General features: G+C 37.8%; 1 protein-coding gene across 9 annotated transcripts in view; it reads left to right on the forward strand.

Moving 5' to 3' along the window:
- The first annotated feature begins 2486 nt into the window (after positions 1-2486).
- LOC139937683 (CLIP-associating protein 1-like) overlaps positions 2487-17179 on the forward strand; it is a 101868-nt gene continuing 87175 nt past the window's right edge. For 8 of the 9 annotated variants that reach the window (XM_071932941.1, XM_071932949.1, XM_071932950.1 and 5 more), the window contains exons 1-3: positions 2487-2620; positions 11117-11484; positions 14423-14501. In XM_071932941.1, the coding sequence (XP_071789042.1) occupies positions 11302-11484; positions 14423-14501 (262 nt within the window). In that variant the 5' untranslated portion in view covers positions 2487-2620; positions 11117-11301. The remainder of the gene's footprint in view (positions 2621-11116; positions 11485-14422; positions 14502-17179) is intronic. The other variant, XM_071932943.1, reaches the window with a different exon arrangement.

Consider the following 17179-nt stretch of genomic DNA (forward strand, 5'->3'; position numbering starts at 1 on the left):
GTTATAACTCAACCCCAATAGGGTAATTGACCGACTCTAAATAGAACACAGTGTAAAACAATACTTTTGCAATATTTTGCCAACTGTGGGTCGCCAAGTAACCCAGACTTGACCTTATTGAGAGCATGGTTTTTATCTGACGTCTAGTCTAGACAAATTTATTTCAAATAAAGAAAAGATAAGAACGGGGGTATTGTTTTTATATTGATTTTTGTGTTTACATACTTGAGTTGTGAAGGTCAAAAGGGATGAATGTTTCTTTTAGTCCAAACATGGTTTAGTTTTGATACAGTTCACGCTTCCTGAACGTCACTTTTGACAATTTTGCTGTGTATCTTCTCTACAGCATGCTTACTGTTTATTATAGTCAGTGCCAATAAAATGCTTGTATTTCAGGGTGAATTTGAATTTAAAAAAATGTTTCACTTTTCTGGCTAAAAACACAATCAGATGCCCTTGACATTTTGGGTAACAGTCCATCAAGCCACATCACTTCCAAATAAAAGAAAGGATGTCAAGCATTATCAAATCGCTTGTAATGGTACCTTCATGCTATCATGGTAGGGCATCCACTCTGCGAGGAAGATTTAGAATGGGTTATTTGGAACAGTATCATTAGCGTTTTATACATGCGACGAGGTGATGCATGAAAACCTTTCTTGGGTGACTACCGGGCATGCAATATCGGTGGTCTAGCTGGTAAGACCAGAATTGCAAAGATCGTGGGTTCGAATCCCACCCTGACTGAGGCTTTTTCACAGACCTCGGGGAGTAAAGGCCTATTCATTGCTAACACACTTCGGTATGGTTACCAAAATAAATATTCATTATCCCCGATGCAAACCTTCATAAAGTGACAGCTGTTGCTTTTCCAAATCGGGTATAAGTCCCGTCAGGTGATCTGTCACTCTTGGGGGCTGAGCTTTTTCTTCCTTCTAGTTATTGTGCAAATCATTAGGGCAGCCATTTTGTCAGCCACTTTCTTGATGGTGAATCTGTGGACTTGGGTTAAATTGGGGGAGAGTACAAGGGGCGGTTGTCAAAATGGTCGGCCGTCTGTGTCTCTCTGCATTCGGCATACTCGAGGGTGCCAACTTCGTCGGTAGGCCTACATCGGCCACCTCTCGTTATCAGGCGGTTCATGAGAATTGCATCTATTGACAGAGGAACAAATTCCACCAAGATGTGCGGTGTCTTCTCAAACCCTACACTGTTTGAAATCCATCGTGGATGTTTGTCTATCGGTGTCAAGCACCAGTGTCATCATCGAACAAAGAAATTGAAAGTTGTCGAAGCCTCGAGCCACGAGAGGGCAGTGCGTAATGACAGACGTGTTTAGTAGCCTAGCACTCCAAATGATAATTGAATACCCAATAAAACCGCTTAAAGGCAGTGGACACCATTGGTAGTTACTCAAAATAATTGTTAGCATAAAACCTTACTTTGTGACGAGTAATGGGGAGAGGTTGACAGTAATAAACATTGTGAGATACAGCTCTCTCTGAAGTGACATTGTTTTCGAGAAACAAGTAATTTTCCATGAATTTGATTTCGAGACCTCAGATTTAGAATTTGAGGTCTCGAAATCAACCATATACATGTGTAAAAGCGCACAACGTCGTGTGACAAGTATGTTTTTATTTTTTCGTTATTATCTCGCAACTTCGACCACCAATTGAGCTCAAATTTCCACAGGTTTGTTATTTCAAGTATATGTTGAGATACACCAAGTGAGAAGACTGGTCTTTGACAATAAAATATTTTACCAATAATGTCCAGTGTCTTTAATTAATGGGACAACTAATTATTTCTAATACAGCGGGCTAGAATCTTCATGAAAACTATGGTGTCCGCAGCATAAAGTAATAATAAAATTGACAAAATAACTTTCTTTCCTGACAAAGATTCCTAGCTGGGCTTTTCGGTTGCGAAGGGTCTTTTGCACAGAGTGCCTGGGCCTCTTATACCCCAAGCCTACAAGTTTCATTAATTGCTTTGGGCTGCCGACCTAAGTCAATTGTCACCGGGGGCACCTTGGCCACCTACCCCTGGGCTGAAACACGGCTACCCCTTAATCACAGTCCGTAATAAAATAATATGAAAGGTATCTTCCCCATAAGCAGTGCAAACAAGAAGCCTAGCTAGGTATTTTAGAGCAAAATGCATGACCTCCCAATTTTTGTTCGAAGAATGCACTAGTTATATTGTTTCCCAATTGTTACTAATCATACGGCTCAGGGCACGTTTGGTTGTGACCGGGACTCGAACCTCACTCTGCTGCTGACATCACCAAAGCTTGGGTCGGTGAACTAGCTAGCTCGCCACGAGGTAAGTCAGGGTCATCGGGGTATAGTATTAATAGTTAGCCATGGACAGTAATTGCAAAAACTTTATTAATGAAGATGCATCTCCGGCGCGCTTTGCCCAAAACCCAAACATCAACGTGCAATAGCGCCCTCTCTTGTGAGTGACAATGACGTCACAGATTTGAAGCGCAAACGAAAGATGGCGGCACTCGATTGATGGAGGGTTTTCACACGGAACAAAACACGGAATATAAAATCTAGAATTTTCAGCGCTGGAATTATTTGAAAGTAAGAATGCCGATTCCGATGAACACGTAAGATAACAGTTTATTTATTTCTAATTTGATTGTGTAGTTGGTGCTGTTTATTATCTGGAAACTTCAGTTTAAACGAGTTCAACCAATTTCCCCACCCTCATTCATCCGTTTCGGATTCCATGTTGAATATTTTTATAAAATCATCATTCATCACTCAGCTATTTATGCACACCTTGAGTCCATGTATAGTTTATGGCAATCTGATGATGCGTAGGCTTGGTTTGGCCTCGACATATTCATTAATCTTACTTACACTCATCAGTTTTTACACAATAACTATGCAAAGAATTAGTAATTTTTCGATGAACGTTTCAAACGCTTATAAAAAAGTAAACATCTGAACTGCGCCTCAGTCAGTCATTCGTCAATTTTTTTTTTCGAGGTGGTTGCAAATTTTGTTCGCAGCATCTCACTCCTCCCCACTCAGTCATTTTATATCCTGTCATTTGTTAACATGGTTAAGATGTTCACTTGACCATGTTGACCCAGCCATGTAGGAGAATAAGAATTATTCCTTCGTTCTAGGCTGACAATGACATGCAACTCCTTGTTATGGCACATTGTTTTATAGTGTTTTTTATTTTTATTTATTTAATTTTAAAACTAAAAGACGAAGTGTCACAATTGTTGTGAAGAAAGTGTATGCGGCGGATGGAGGATCATGAGGATGCTTAGGTCTGTATTTGTATTGTTTATGTAAACACGAACTGTTGTCTGTCTTTCACCAGCCTGTGTAATACAAGTAAGGTACAACCGTGAGAATACTTTTTTCTTGACCATGATGGACAGAATATTTCTAGGTCAGTGTTTTGTAGCCAGTGTTTTGAATTTGATTGGTTTATCATCAGGACACTTCGAACCTTTGGCACTTCATACCCTTGACAAGGTACAGAGTGACTGTGGATACATGTACTTCGTACCTTGGACACTTTGTTCTTTCTTACAAGAAGCTTCGTACCTTTTTACGAGAACGTTCTCATGAGACATTTCCAATACTTTGTACTTTCTTACAAGACGCTTCGTACCTTTTTACGAGAACGTTCTCATGAGACATTTCCAATACTTTGTACTTTCTTACAAGACGCTTTGTACCGATTTACGAGTACCTTCTCATGAGACATTTCCTACACTTTGTACTTTCTTACAAGACGCTTTGTACCGATTTACGAGTACCTTCTCATGAGACATTTCCTACACTTTGTACTTTCTTACAAGACGCTTTGTACCGATTTACGAGTACCTTCTCATGAGACATTTCCTACACTTTGTACTTTCTTACAAGACGCTTTGTACCGATTTATGAGTACTTCTCATGAGACATTTCCTACCTTTGTACTATATTGGGATTTCTGCACCTGGGAAGGATTAATTTGTGCTTTGTAATTGTTTTTTTTTTATGAAATAAAAGCAAATCAAACCAAGTGTCTGAATATAATATTTAGAGATATCAAATGACTGATGCTCTTAGCTATAGGTCCCATATTATGTGGAATGTGTAATATTCGTCATCTAGCCAATCATGCCAACGTCTTTCACTTCTAATCTATGAATTCATCAATATTCTGTGCTCTACATCTTCTAGTGGGTTGGGTAGTGCTCTAGGCCTAAATGATTCAGCTGTAAAGTGACACAGGCAGAATTAGGGGATATAAGCCTACATGCACATGTATGACTTGACAGTTTACTGGTACCCACTTGTATTAAAATTTTACGCAAGCTAAGTGATGCATTTGTGTGTTTGTTTGTTTGTTTGTTTGTTTGTTTGTTTGTTAGGTTATGTATGATACTTGATTGTTGAGTTTTAGAAAACAGTATCTACTGTCATATCATGGTCATACTGAATGTATTTATAGTGGCTATTTCCTTGTTGGATTAAGTCAATTCAAGGCTGAACTTAAATAGGGTGTACCCGGTCATTAGTGTAGTGTTGAGGACATTTATATAGATCAGGAACAGGAACTAGACTCTGTCCCTTGTTTTTGTCTGCCAGTTTGTTTCTCTGATTTGACGGTAACCACAACAACTAGGGATGCATTTTGTTATTAATAGAATCTAATCAAGTTTATTATTTTTATAGGATAGTTTTTATCAGTCAGGGGAAAAAACATGCCACCAAACCTCTTTTTTTTCTTCTTATGGGGTGCAATCGTTTTGTACATTAGGTAGGAAATGATCAAATCATCTTCCCATCTCCTGTCAGGATGTAATCAATCAATCAGTCAATCAATTAATCAACCAATCAAGCAAGCAAGCAAGCAAGCAATTTTGAGTAAATAAAGTTTACACTGCATAAGTTTTATTTTCTTCAAAAACAAAATTTTCCAAAAACAAAATTTATTATTTGAACTCTTTGAATTTGAAAAATCCCTCGGAGAAGAGTTATCTAACTTTATCATCGGTCACTATAATGTATTCTTCAATAATCAACAAATTATACATAGGCCTAACTATATCAGATTTCAGAAAGTCAACATTTGAACACAAACACTCAACCACTCTACTTGTCCGGTCAACAGTTTTTACTGGCCACATGCTAAAGTCACTCACTGGCCTCAGGCCTGCAGTCCAGTGTTAATTTCAAGCCCTGCTGTGGTTCAGTGTTAATTTCAAGCCCTGCTGTTTTCCAGTGTTAATTTCAAGCCCTGCTGTGGTCCAGTGTTAATTTCAAGCCCTGCTGTGGTTCAGTGTTAATTTCAAGCCCTGCTGTGGTCCAGTGTTAATTTCAAGCCCTGCTGATGTCCAGTGTTAATTTCAAGCCATGCTGTGGTCCAGTGTTAATTTCAAGCCCTGCTGTTGGCCAGTGTTAAATTCAAGCCCTGCTGTGGTCCAGTGTTAAATTCAAGCCCTGCTGTTGGCCAGTGTTAATCTCAAGCCCCGCTGTTGTCCAGTGTTAATTTCAAGCCCTGCTGTTGTCCAGTGTTAATTTCAAGCCCTGCTGTGGTTCAGTGTTAATTTCAAGCCCTGCTGTGGTCCAGTGTTAATTTCAAGCCCTGCTGTGGTCCAGTGTTAATTTCAAGCCCTGCTGTGGTCCAGTGTTAATTTCAAGCCCTGCTGTAGTCCAGTGTTAATTTCAAGCCCTGCTGATGTCCAGTGTTAATTTCAAGCCATGCTGTGGTCCAGTGTTAAATTCAAGCCCTGCTGTTGGCCAGTGTTAAATTCGAGCCCTGCTGTGGTCCAGTGTTAAATTCAAGCCCTGCTGTTGGCCAGTGTTAATTTCAAGCCCCGCTGTTGTCCAGTGTTAATTTCAAGCCCTGCTGTTGTCCAGTGTTAATTTCAAGCCCTGCTGTTGTCCAGTGTTAATTTCAAGCACTGCTGTTGTCCAGTGTTAATTTCAAGCCCTGCTGTTGTCCAGTGTTAATTTCAAGCCCTGCTGTGGTCCAGTGTTAATTTCAAGCACTGCTGTTGTCCAGTGTTAATTTGTGCTTACGGTAAGCAGAGCCATGAAATTGGGTCTGGTAAGGGCAAAATTCCAGGCACAACCACAAAGAACGAGGGCTTACATGTCACCAGTATTTTCAGCTGGGGGGTATCGCTCTCTATTGTAAACCGCTCTTTATGAATACCTTACAATGAGGTTAGTGTATGAGTGCTACGCTATAAACCTATTGTCTGCCATTGACCTGTGCTTTTGTTCCCATTGCTCAACCCAGTGGGATGATGCCTTTGTTGTGAGGTGTGATTGCCCTTGGCTGTCTGTAAAAAAAAAAAAAAAAAATTGCAAAATCCTGCCTCTGGATTCCTGCTGCCATTTTTTGTGGATTTCACTGAAAAACAAGCGGGGCACGTAGCGAACTTCAAACCATAGTACATTTACTAGCTGTTTAAAGCCATTATACACTTTCGGTAAACAGTATTGTCCAAGTCCCACACTTCGTGTATCACAACTTATATATAAAATAACAATCCTGTGGAAATTTAGGCTCAATCGGACATCGGAGTCGGGAGAAAATAACGGGAAAACCCACTCCTGTTTTCGCGCGTTTCGCCGTGTCATGACATGTGTTTATAACAAATCCGTAATTCTCGTTAACGAGAATTTATATTGTTTTACCGTTTTCTCAAAAAGTAAAGCATTTCATGGACTAATATTTCAAGAGAAGTCTTTCACCATTACCTTCTGTAAACCCTGTAAATTATTTGTAAATCTGTGAACTTTTTTTTTTTTTTCTGTACCGAAAGGGTCCAATGGCTTTAAGGCACACAGGTGTGTGTTCAATTATACATGGTTGGCCACATGTACATATGTACATGAACTGGGTGTACATGGTGTACTCTGACTACTTCTTTTTAAAAAGAAAGCAAAACTGATCAGCTTTCCTGTATGTCTAATTTTTTGGTTTTACATTTTTTTATGTGTAAATTAATTTTTTTTTATTTTTTTATTTTTCAATTCAAAATGTTCAGCCCTGGGGCCAACTTGATGGAGATGATTTTAAAAGCACAAGAAGTAATAAAATTACACGTAAAGATAGTCGAGCATACATTGTACATGTACGTACATACGTAGATTTTTTTTGTCAGCGTAAGTCTGATTTATAGCCCAAATTATTAAGAAAGATACAAACATCTGAACTTGTTTACAGCTGAGTACAGCTCTACTGTCATGTATTACTTTCATAAAAACCTCAATGTTGAGTGAGGTGACCGGTGACAGCGGGTTAAAACTGCCTATCTGGTCTCAGCATTCGCAATGGGACAACGAACCTCAGAAATCTGAGAATCGATTCACGAATGATTCAGTTTATCACTAGGGTAATTAAAAGGTTAGGATATAATGGATTATTGCACAGTGAATCATAGTAAAATTATTCTTGAAACTGGTTAAAACTATTTCGAAATGGTCACAGCATGTTTGTGCTGAGAGATACAAAAATAGGTGACCCACTTCTTTAGGCTCTACATCACTGCAGTGCACACTATACAAATGTACATTGTGCCGGGCTGGTGCCAAGTGTGCACAAACTGTACACAACTGTAAATTGCGTATGTATTGTGCATACAGCATGTACAGTGTGTAATGCAGTAGTGACTGTCTCCACACTGATCCCCTGCTATTTTGCACTTCAGGAACTGATTAAATTGTAGGGTCCGTCAAATGTCATTGAGATTTTGTTTACAAAAATACATAACTAGATTAACCCCAAAAGAAATTCATTCCATCTCTTTGTGTCTATCACCACCAGTTCCTTTCTCAGCGAGGATTCCATGCCTAAAATATCTTACGGTTTGCCACAACCAGGCAAATCGGATCTTCAGTCAGTAATCTTTTTTAAAACTTACTGTTTACATTTGTTGTATTTTTATCCCAGTTCCCTATTCTAACACTCTCCTTACATTCAAGCTGCTATTGATTTTGTGCAATCAGGTATACCCTGAAACCTAATGAAAACACACTGTATTGTAAACCTACACCAGTATGCGAACCCACACAGCCCCACCTCGGAACTGTCAAACTGTGTCTTTTGTGAGTTCTCACGGATATTTCAAATAAAAACGCTGTGAAACTTGTTTAGTACTAGTAGTGTATACGGAGAGTTTTTCAAAAGAAACATTCCTATTGAGAAATCATGGTGAAATACATTTATCATGCTTACAATGTACGAACATTTTTCTGCTACAGTAAGCAGATAAAAGTGCTTACTGGTATAAAGCTTTATGCAATTAGGCCCTTGTGAATTTGGGTCAATACATTCTTAGGTATTTAACACATTAACCATTGAATGTACACAATAATGAATTGGTGAAGTGAAAGCACACTGTGTCATGAATGACTTGTTCCAAGGTCAAATGTTGAGGTAGCATTCATAATTCAGATGGGAGCAGACACAAACACAACAGGAATGGAAGATGGATCAAACTATACATCATGTGATTACGCAGGGCCAAGTTTCATAGATCTGCTTTTTAAAACAGAAAAACGTTCCTAAGCGTAACAAAATTTTGTTTACCTGGAGAAGGTTACCAGCCAAACTACCATGTAACAAAACACAATTTGTGACTGGTATCCTGCTCATTTCTGCTAAAACAGCAAAAAGTTGTTTTAAAAGCATTTTTTTCTGAAATTTTGCCCAGGTGTTAACAATAACAGTGTACTCTTACTCCATGAAAGTGACTGTACATCATAGTAAATAAATTTTGATTACGCATCGTGTTCAATATTTTCTTTCTTGTTTTAGTGGATAAAAACCAGGGTATTTTGTATTTTGTAAACGGTTCACGCACACAGTGTGTATGCATACATTATACGTTATATGTAGACAACTTCGCAAACACTGGGAGCACCCCTTGTAATAAGGTGCATGCTCCTCTATTTCTACCTCCATGCTCCTTACGACCAAACTTTGTCACTAAACTACTACAGTGTAGATTCCAGCTATCTCATTCGACTGCTATCGTCTGTGTGTCCAGCGTAGTTGTCTATAGATGACGTGGTAACTACAAACATTACGTACAATATGTGTACATGTACATGATACATTTACGTGTACATAATTGTACTCTGTATTTATTTTAATTAATGTATGTTTTGCCGTTAGCATAATGAATATGTGCGCACATCTCATGTTATTCATTAACTTTAACATGTGCATGTATACATGTATGTAGGCCTACATTATCCAGATATGGTGTTGGCTGTGATGTGCAGCGTGCATGTTTTATCATTAGAGAGGATTATTGGTTTATGTCCAACTCCTTCAGTTTGTTTTTGTTTATTCTCAATAATGGGGTTGTCTATAAAGTGTACTTGGGTATTACAATACAAGTGAATGAGTTTGTTCCCTACTACTAGTTGTATTACAGTGATGAAAGATTGCCCTTGGAAAAAAGATACATTGTTTGTGTGACAATATGTAACACAGTGTATCAGTTGCTTCTCCAAAATCAATAAACTTACCACTTAGTATAGCATTCAATGTGCAGAAATCAAACTACATGTAGTCTAGATATTTTTGCTAAATATATAGATGAACAGTTGCAAATCGAATACACCATGTATACAGGGCATGTATGACAATGTATGATGCACTGCTAATCCTTTAGCTGAACAATTTGTGTTGAACATTGTGTATTAGGTTGAAGCAATCTTGAGTGTGGCTTGGTATTCGATGACACATACATGTTTCGTAATTACTGTCTGATTCATACACTCCGGCAATCTCCCTTAACAGTAGTCTGCTGGAAAATGACAGCTAAAAACACAGGAGGACCAGACAACATTCAGTGTTGAATAGCAACATTATTTTAAAATATGAAATATTGTAAAAATGCACTGAAAAATGCAGTCACTGAAAACGTTTAGGACGATGAACATTTTCCAGTGCATCAGCGTACATGTTTTATTGAGCTGTTCATATGTTTTATATCAGGCACGATACATCACAGTGGCACAGGAGGCAATTGCCTCCATGCCCCCTGGTCATTGCCTTGGTGCCCTTTAAACAGCAGAATTTGTTTAAATTTCCTCATATTTTTAGTGTGCCCTTTACCAAGGAGAAAATGCCTTCATGCCCCTTGCTTGAATACATCCAGCTTCATTTACGCTCGTATGTTGGACCTTGCTTTCCACTCAATACTGTTCCTCAGTCCTACATGTACAATATGGCACTAGGATATTGTACACTTTTCTCCACTATTTAAATGTTTGTGTGTGGGTGTTGGTATATGCACAATTGGGGTGTACATGTACAGTGTACATTTAATGGTAATAGCATGGTAATAGCATGCTGAGGCCTTTGATCCTGCAGTAGACTGATAACAGGTGAAAGCAACCCATCATGCGAAACATTAATAGTAATTTATACAATAATTTTTTTTCGCAATTATGACACTGTTGTCATAATACTGTAATTTCAGGATAGCATTAATCAATATCCTGATGATTGAACCAACATCATGTGTTATGGGCAGACTTCACTTAATAAGTTTCACATATGTAACAACAAGTGCTAAATGTTCAAAAATACGTGTAAAAAATATTTAAAAGTCTCCCTGCCTTTTTGTTTTAAGAAAACAAATCAAAAAATATTATCTGACATCTTATCTTCATTTTCCTGCTCATTTTTGTTAAAATAAGTCGTTGAGCTCATCCTAAATAAAAAAAATTAAAACAGTGAACGAGTAATCTGGCTACACTACCAAACAAAAAAAATGACCCTTGGCCTACCCTAATAAGATAGGGCCACTGTAAGAGAGCTACAATGTATGTATGTAGGCTATGCAGTGTACCCAGAAAGCTCCAGGTTGATGAAATTCAACAACTCCCACAGGGCACAATTATTGGACCAACAACAATCAATAAAAGCCATGACCTTCAAATTTTTAATAAGGGTTGACATTTTATTACTGGGGCTCCATGCATTAGTTTTTCTAAAACTACAAATGTACAAGCCTTAAATTATTACGGAAGCCATGGCCTCCGTTGCTTGGCCTTAGTTCCCCTTCAAAACTTATATGCTTCAAAACTTATATTTTCTTGTCTTTTTATTTCCCCAGTTTCAATCATATGAGAATGACGTCGATAACCAAAACCATGCCCCTCGACGAGAGACACTGACTTGCTGACCTAAGTCACGCTTGAAAGTTTACATTTTTATTCAAAGAGATCTTCTGCGATTAAAGCTTTCGATAATTGGTGTTTCGAGATTCTAGCTGAGGCCTTCCCAAGCGGACCTTACAAAATGGCCGACCTAACGCTGGATGAAATAGCTGCCCAGATCATGAAGCAGGATACGCACTCGAGGCTTCAGGCGTCGCATGATTTTCAGATGCACTTATCGGATGAGAGTAACCCGTTGGTGTGCGAAAGCTTCGACAGGCTGGTGGATGGTCTTGTAGGATGGGTCAACTGCAGTAACTTCAAGGTGAGTGCATTTAAATTAAAGGGGATGAGCAGAATAAAGCCTGTTTTAGATACTTCCTGCGAGTGGGAATGCTAATGCGAAGGGAATTTTTAAGTTACAGGGCTGTTTTCGCGGCGAATGTTTCGCAGGAGTTCAGCACAAGTCAACTGTTGCAAATTATGCATTGCAAATTTGTGACGTAAAATTTTGTAGCGCATTTGCATTCGCAGGAAGTATGAACCGGGCTTTAAAGATGTGCACAACATTGGGAAGTGAGTGAGGACAAAACGCAAACATTGTGTATTTAAAAGTGACTCAAATGTTTTTTTTAACAATCACCAAACTTGGCCAAACAGCAGAAATTGATTTATGGCAAATATTAAAGGGGCTGTAACATCATGATCAAAGCAGACCTGTAGCTGTAAGGAATTATGAACGCTTAACCAGTTACAGATTGTGCGCTTGCTCTTATGATATGGAGAGAGCGGGTCTACTATGACTAACAGTGTCTGGGGCATTATGTGGATTTGATCATGATATCATAATCATCGTGTACCTACGCAATATGTATTCTGAACTGGGTGAGAGTTCATAATACAGCCAACATGCATGCATTGATTGTTTTTGTAATGAAACTGCACTTAATGTTGTTGATGTTGAAAATAAATATTTACAAATTCACACAATACATGTAAAGATGGTAGTGTGGTATTGGTAGAAAAATTCAGGCCCTCAATTTTTTACCCTGAAATGCTACAGTCAGGTAATAGTTCTTGTGAAATGAATTTTTAATATCAGGAGGCTAAATTAAATGTTCAAAAACAGTGAAAGCATATTTAGGGTTAATTTGTCAACAACAGATCTATGGAAACATCCACTGACAATTTTATAATTCAATCAATTTAGACCTAGGATTAGCCAATCAAGATCTCTAAAAAGATGACCTGATGATTGTAGACACAGTCCTACCTGAATACTTATAGTTCACTGTTGCTCAGCAAACTCAATTCAGTAGCAATCACCATTTATCACCCTGTGACAATAGCATTGGAATCCTATTGTTTGATTTGCAATGACTGAACAATAGGGGTGTGTTTGCACTAGGCAATCTGTGACACAGTCAAGGATGGCTGGTTCCAACACACACTCCAAGGATAAAATGTTTGCCTGTGGTGAAAAAATAAACCGAGTACATTTAGTTGTGAAGGTCTAAATTAAGAGAAGAATGTTGTGTCTGAAGGTTATTTTTGTGTAAAGTGTAAGATAAACAAGAAGAAAACTTTCTGAAAACCTTTTTTAAATTTGGCGTGCTTCAGTCATGATGATAAACTTGAAAGTTGATACAGAGGTACAGATTTAATCTGAGTTGACTTTGACGAAATTCAAATTTTAGGAGAATCAATCGCATCAGGCCCTTTCCAGAATACAAACTTGTACAGGGTACACGTATTATGTAGGTCACAGTGTGTAATCACAGTCATCATCATGTACATGTATGAACAGTGACACACATCAGGGCAATAAATTGAAATTTCCCAATCACAGTTGTTGACAATCCCTCACGCTTATTGCAAATGCTCATCATAACAATAATCAATAAGTACTCTCTAATCTCTCAACAAGAAAGCAAATGGCCCATTAAGAGTGGAGCTGCTCCAGGCTGGGTATCGGATTGGCATAGGGAAGAGACAGAAGTCTCTGTTCAGGATGCCGGGGAAATGTCGCCCTTTAGCGCTTGGAATATCACTTACATGCTTTTTTGTATGCGTGGTAAATGTAAAACAGGGGCTTTGCATACACTGTATTTGGAAGATGTGCTTGTAGGCCTAGACGCGGTATCCTGATGTTCGTGTGATTGAGAATGAAATGCACATAATGCCTGACACTGTTGGTGACAGTAGGCCGGCTTTTGGCTGGCCTATAGGTGTGCACAGTACGATGGCTGAATATCAGATACACGGATACGTATAAATTGCGTATGGATCTACAAAGTGAATTGGTGTATGATCTGGGCCCAATTTCATAGCGCTGCTTAGCGGCCGATTTTGTGCGTACTGTGCAATTTCTATTTCATAGCGCTGCTAACCGTAAGCACACGAACAGGCAGTCTAACCTTCCGATGCCTACTGTAGATCTGCACTGTACAATGTGCGTGAGCTATTGTGCATTATATTTTAAAATAAATAAATAAATTTAATTATTTGTTTCCCCACCTGTGTGCTGTGTAACACATTGTAAATGTAGAGGAGTGAAAATAACATAAAGTAAAATATATACAACTTAAAAAAAATGTTTGTTTTAAACTGCTGCAATGATGTAATACATTGTACTGAAGCCTTGAATGATCTACAACGCATGTTCCCAAAAATAGTGCATACGTATCATAGGGGCACAAAGGCAACATGTGTACAGTGTACAATGCCAAGTGCAATTTCATTACTAATTATTATGTGAACAGACCAGGCCTCAAAGCTTTAGCTTCAATCCGGAAAATTTACTGTACAATAACAAGGTGTCAAAAAAACACAGCGCTTTGAAGTTCAAGGCCAGTACAGTACTTCTGTTATTGCATAGAATTTATAGGCCTATATAGTGTTATAGAGAAATAAACAATAATTTTATTCTAAAATGCATTTTTAAAAAGGCATCAGATCATAATGTAAGGTCTGTCTGTAAGAAGGGGGCCATAGCTTTGCTTGCCCCAACTTGGCCTTAGTGCCTCTTCAAAAGTTTCCCATAGTCTTTATTAAGATTTACCAAGTACGTATGTAAGTGCCCGTTGCAAAATAAAAATGGCCAAGCCTTCTCATAGATGAAATTTCAGTTCATTTTGTATGTTTTGCACAATATTGCAAGTTGTTACATAAATTAATGAGGTACTTATTGACAGAAATGACAGATTAGATGGAGACTAATTCCTTATCTCTTTGTGGTTTTGATATTTCTTTCTTTTGTGCAGGTTTCTCTTTGTGGCTTGGAGTGTCTCACGTGTCTTGTTGACAGAATGGAGGAAAGATTTAAATCGCACATCGGATCAGGTAAACATTAAGAATATCCACCAAGTGCTGCTCTTGTCATTTGGTCTTTGTTTTTAACCAAATTAATGTTATTTAAAATTCCAGTCAGTTTCTCTTGTGGTTTGTTATTTGATATTTGAATATTATTTAGTTTCACCTCATACACTGATGTGCAGGGCTTGAAAATTAACTTTAGACTGCGGGTCAGTAAACAATGTGTCCTACATGTATCGTCTTCGGATGCGGAATTTAATTCGTTTAAAGTCCTAGGATTAATCCTAAGTTAGAAAGAGTTTGGTGAAATGGACGGCTGGCACAGTCATAATTTTGAGCTACATTGTACAAGCCCTTCAGTCTTGTGGATAATTTCCCCCCAAATTTGAGCTCTGATGTGTGCAAAGCAACGGGATGCCTCAGTTGAATTAAAGGCAGTGAACAATATTGGTATCTACTCAAAATAACTGTAGTGTTAGCATACAATTTACTAGGTAACAAGCAATGAAGAGCTGTTGATATTATAAATTTTGTGAGAGATGGCTTCCTCTGAAGTTGTGTAGTTTTTGAGGAAGAAGTAATTTTCCACAAATTTGATTTTGAGACCTTATAATGCAAATAGATTTTAAGTTCCCAAAATCAAGCATCTCGAAAGCACAAAACTTTGTATGACAAGGGTGTGTTTCTTCCATTATTATCTCGTAACTTCGATGACCAATTGAGTTCAAATTTTCACACGGTTGTTATTTTGTGCATATATGTTGAGATACACCAAGTGAGAATACTTTGACAAATTACCAAAGTAGTCCATGCCTTTAAAGCAGAAGCAATTACACTTCTGGATTTCTATCAGTGTGTTTTACAAATATGAAGTATTGTATCACCGGCTGGTGATGTACAATAGGCCTATTTCAGTTTTTGTCAGTGTATCATACAACACACATTTTCCTTGAGATTGTTAAATGATTTGGATTCTATTACAAATGAAAGCACTAATGAACGACAGTGATACATTGCGTGCAGGGTTTGCAGTATAGTATGGTATTGGGTTGCATGTTGCAGTTTTTTAGACAGTGTGGAGTTCACTAGTCAGCTCTCGCATACTACATGTCACACCATAGTATTTATGCAGATGTTGACAAAGCATTAGTGTATTTTTAACAAGTATTTTATTGACAAGTTAATCAGTGAGCGGATTTAAATCCTTGGTGTGAACTGAAGATTAACCCAATCAATTTGAGCCAGTTGACAAACCATTTGCATGGGTTGTGTACAGGTGTGCTTGCACAACTCTGTACGTGTTACCACGTTGTATCATTTTGCAGTGAGGCTGGCATATGTACATATTTAGTGCATCTACAGTGTATCATTAAAAACCATGAGAAATGGTCGGACAGGTAGAAGGTTCAAACATCCCATCCTAGTCACTTCAAAATGTGTCTTTTATTAAGTCATATATTTGGCTTAAAGGCAGCCTGGTATACTTTTGGTAATTATTAATTCTCACTTGGTGTGTCCCAACAGCTGCATAAAATAACAAACCTGTGAAATTGTGGGCTCAATTAATCATTGAAGTTGAAAGAAAATAAATAAGAAAGAAAGAAAAACACCCTTATTGCATTTAATTTGTGTGCTTCCAGTATGCCTGAAGCCTTTCTCAGATTCAAATACATGTACATGTATTGGGTGAAAAAATACCTCTTTCTCTGAAACTACGTTATTTCAAATGTGGTAGTTTCTAAGAACGTTTTTATAACATCAACAGATCTCCACTGCTCTTTACCAAGTACATGTAAGTTTTGATGGTAATTAATTTTTTGATTAATTATCAATACCCTTCCTTTAATATTTTCAGATTTATTTCATGTACCGTACGTACATGTACAGTGTGGATTAAGTCTTGATGAAATAATTCCATTCAGTTATTATTGTTTACTTACATGTACCACCTTTAAAAGAAGATTAGTAAAGAGGAATTATGATCAGTTAAATATTATCAAAACAAACGAGATAAAAGCACACAAGGTAGCACAGTGGATAACATTTTCTTTGACATTACACACAGGGCATGTACTTATGTACAGTCAGTATACATTTGTAGGTTAGGTTAGTGACAGGTTAGGTTAGTGTCGGCTAACTGCACACACTGAGTCATCATTAAGGCTCTCCCAAAGGAGTAATAATTGGTATTGTAAAGAAATGTGGCTTGTGAATAAATTTCTGAAATTATTACTAAATCGGGGCTCGAGTTTGACGTAAAATTCCAAAAAACCTTGGGGCTTGCAGCTCGAAATGTTCACTGGACCAGAATTTATTTTACAAGACCATGGAGCTTCACTTTTAAAGCCATTTATACACTTTCTGCACAGAAACCCCCCAAAAAGTTCACAGATTTACAAATAACTTACAGGGTTTACAGAAGGTAATGGTGAAAGACTTCTCTTGAAATATTATTCCATGAAGTGCTTTACTTTTCGAGAAATCATTAAAACAATTATCAATTCTCGTTGTCGAGAATTACAGATTTATTTTAAACACATGTCATGGCACGGATAAACGTGCGGAAACAAAGGTGGGTTTTCCCGTTATTTTCTCCTGACTCCAATGACTGATTGAGCCTAAATTTTCACAGGTTTGTTATTTTATATTAAGTTGTGATACACGAAGTGTGGGCCTTGGACATTACTGTTTACCGAAAATGTCCA

The sequence above is a fragment of the Asterias amurensis genome, chromosome 5 (genome assembly GCF_032118995.1).
Source record: "Asterias amurensis chromosome 5, ASM3211899v1".
Classification (NCBI taxonomy): Eukaryota; Metazoa; Echinodermata; class Asteroidea; order Forcipulatida; family Asteriidae; genus Asterias; species Asterias amurensis.